This window comes from Cynoglossus semilaevis, chromosome 8 (assembly GCF_000523025.1).
Source record: "Cynoglossus semilaevis isolate Cse_v1.0 chromosome 8, Cse_v1.0, whole genome shotgun sequence".
NCBI classification, from domain to species: domain Eukaryota; kingdom Metazoa; phylum Chordata; class Actinopteri; order Pleuronectiformes; family Cynoglossidae; genus Cynoglossus; species Cynoglossus semilaevis.
Window position 1 is genome coordinate 15,071,257 of NC_024314.1, and position 1,051 is coordinate 15,072,307.

At 45.8% G+C, this 1,051-nt stretch overlaps 1 protein-coding gene across 2 annotated transcripts in view; it reads left to right on the plus strand.

The window, feature by feature from the left end:
- ca10a (carbonic anhydrase Xa) overlaps positions 1-1,051 on the plus strand; it is a 60,291-nt gene that overhangs the window by 55,120 nt on the left and 4,120 nt on the right. For both annotated transcript variants that reach the window (XM_008314888.3, XM_017034815.2), the window contains exons 5-6: positions 132-227; positions 586-658. In XM_008314888.3, coding sequence (XP_008313110.1) covers positions 132-227; positions 586-658 — 169 coding nt within the window. The remainder of the gene's footprint in view (positions 1-131; positions 228-585; positions 659-1,051) is intronic.

Below are 1,051 nucleotides of genomic sequence, written 5' to 3' on the forward strand. Positions count from 1 at the left end.
CAGATACAGTTGTTTCAGTTCTGAAGATGAAGAGAGGAGGAGGAGGAGGAGGAGGAGGACCAGTGTGTGTGTGTGTGTGTGTGTCACGGTGACCTCGGTCCAGTTCTGACCGTGGTCTCCTTTGGTTCCAGGTCCAGTTGATCCACTACAACCATGAACTGTACAGCAACTACACGGAGGCTGCCAGGAGTCCCAACGGTCTGGTCATCATCTCCATCTTCATGAAGGTGAGAGGAAGAGGAGGAGGAGGAGGAGGAGGAGGAGCAGTGTGTTTGGTAGAGAACCTCATGTTGAGCCACACTTGTTCTGTGGTGAGACACCTGAATCCAGTCTGATGTTTGTCTGGTCTGGGTCTCCTCCAAGGCTTCGTTTCAGGTTGGTGTGACCCAGTGCATGATGGGAAATCTGGTGGAGAAGAGAATTAATTCTAAAACAAGAAGAAAAGAGGAGACATCTTGACCAAGGTCAAAGGTCAAAGTTCAGGGTTTTAACTAGTGATATTAGCAACAGGTGGACCTGTCCCTCTGCCAGGACTGGGTCAGCAGACTGTGTTTGTCCTCAGCTGAATCTTTTGTCTGTCCTCAGATTTCAGAGACGTCCAACTCCTTCTTGAACAGGATGCTGAACAGAGACACCATCACCAGAATAACCTACAAGAGTGAGTTCTACACACACACACACACATTTTTAGCTTTTGTCTTCTTGACTCTTTCGTTAGCGTTTAGCCTTTTTATCTGACGCTGGCTAACCGCTAACCTGTAGTGCTAAGCTAACAGAAGGCTCGTGTTCATTTGAACTGATTTTTGCATGAAACCTTTTTTTTTTCCTTCCTCCTTTGCTCACTCTGAGCTGATTCTGACGTTGGATCACTTTTCTTTTTGTCGTTGTTTTAGTTCAGTTCTTGTTTGTATTTTTTTTTATTATTTATTTTTAATGAATAATAATGACCAACGTTTATGGAGCTTTCCTGAGATCACAGTTGATCTTCTTGGTCCAGAACGACCGACCGCTCAACTGTCCACGTCTCGTGGTCCCACGTTCCACCGCAACA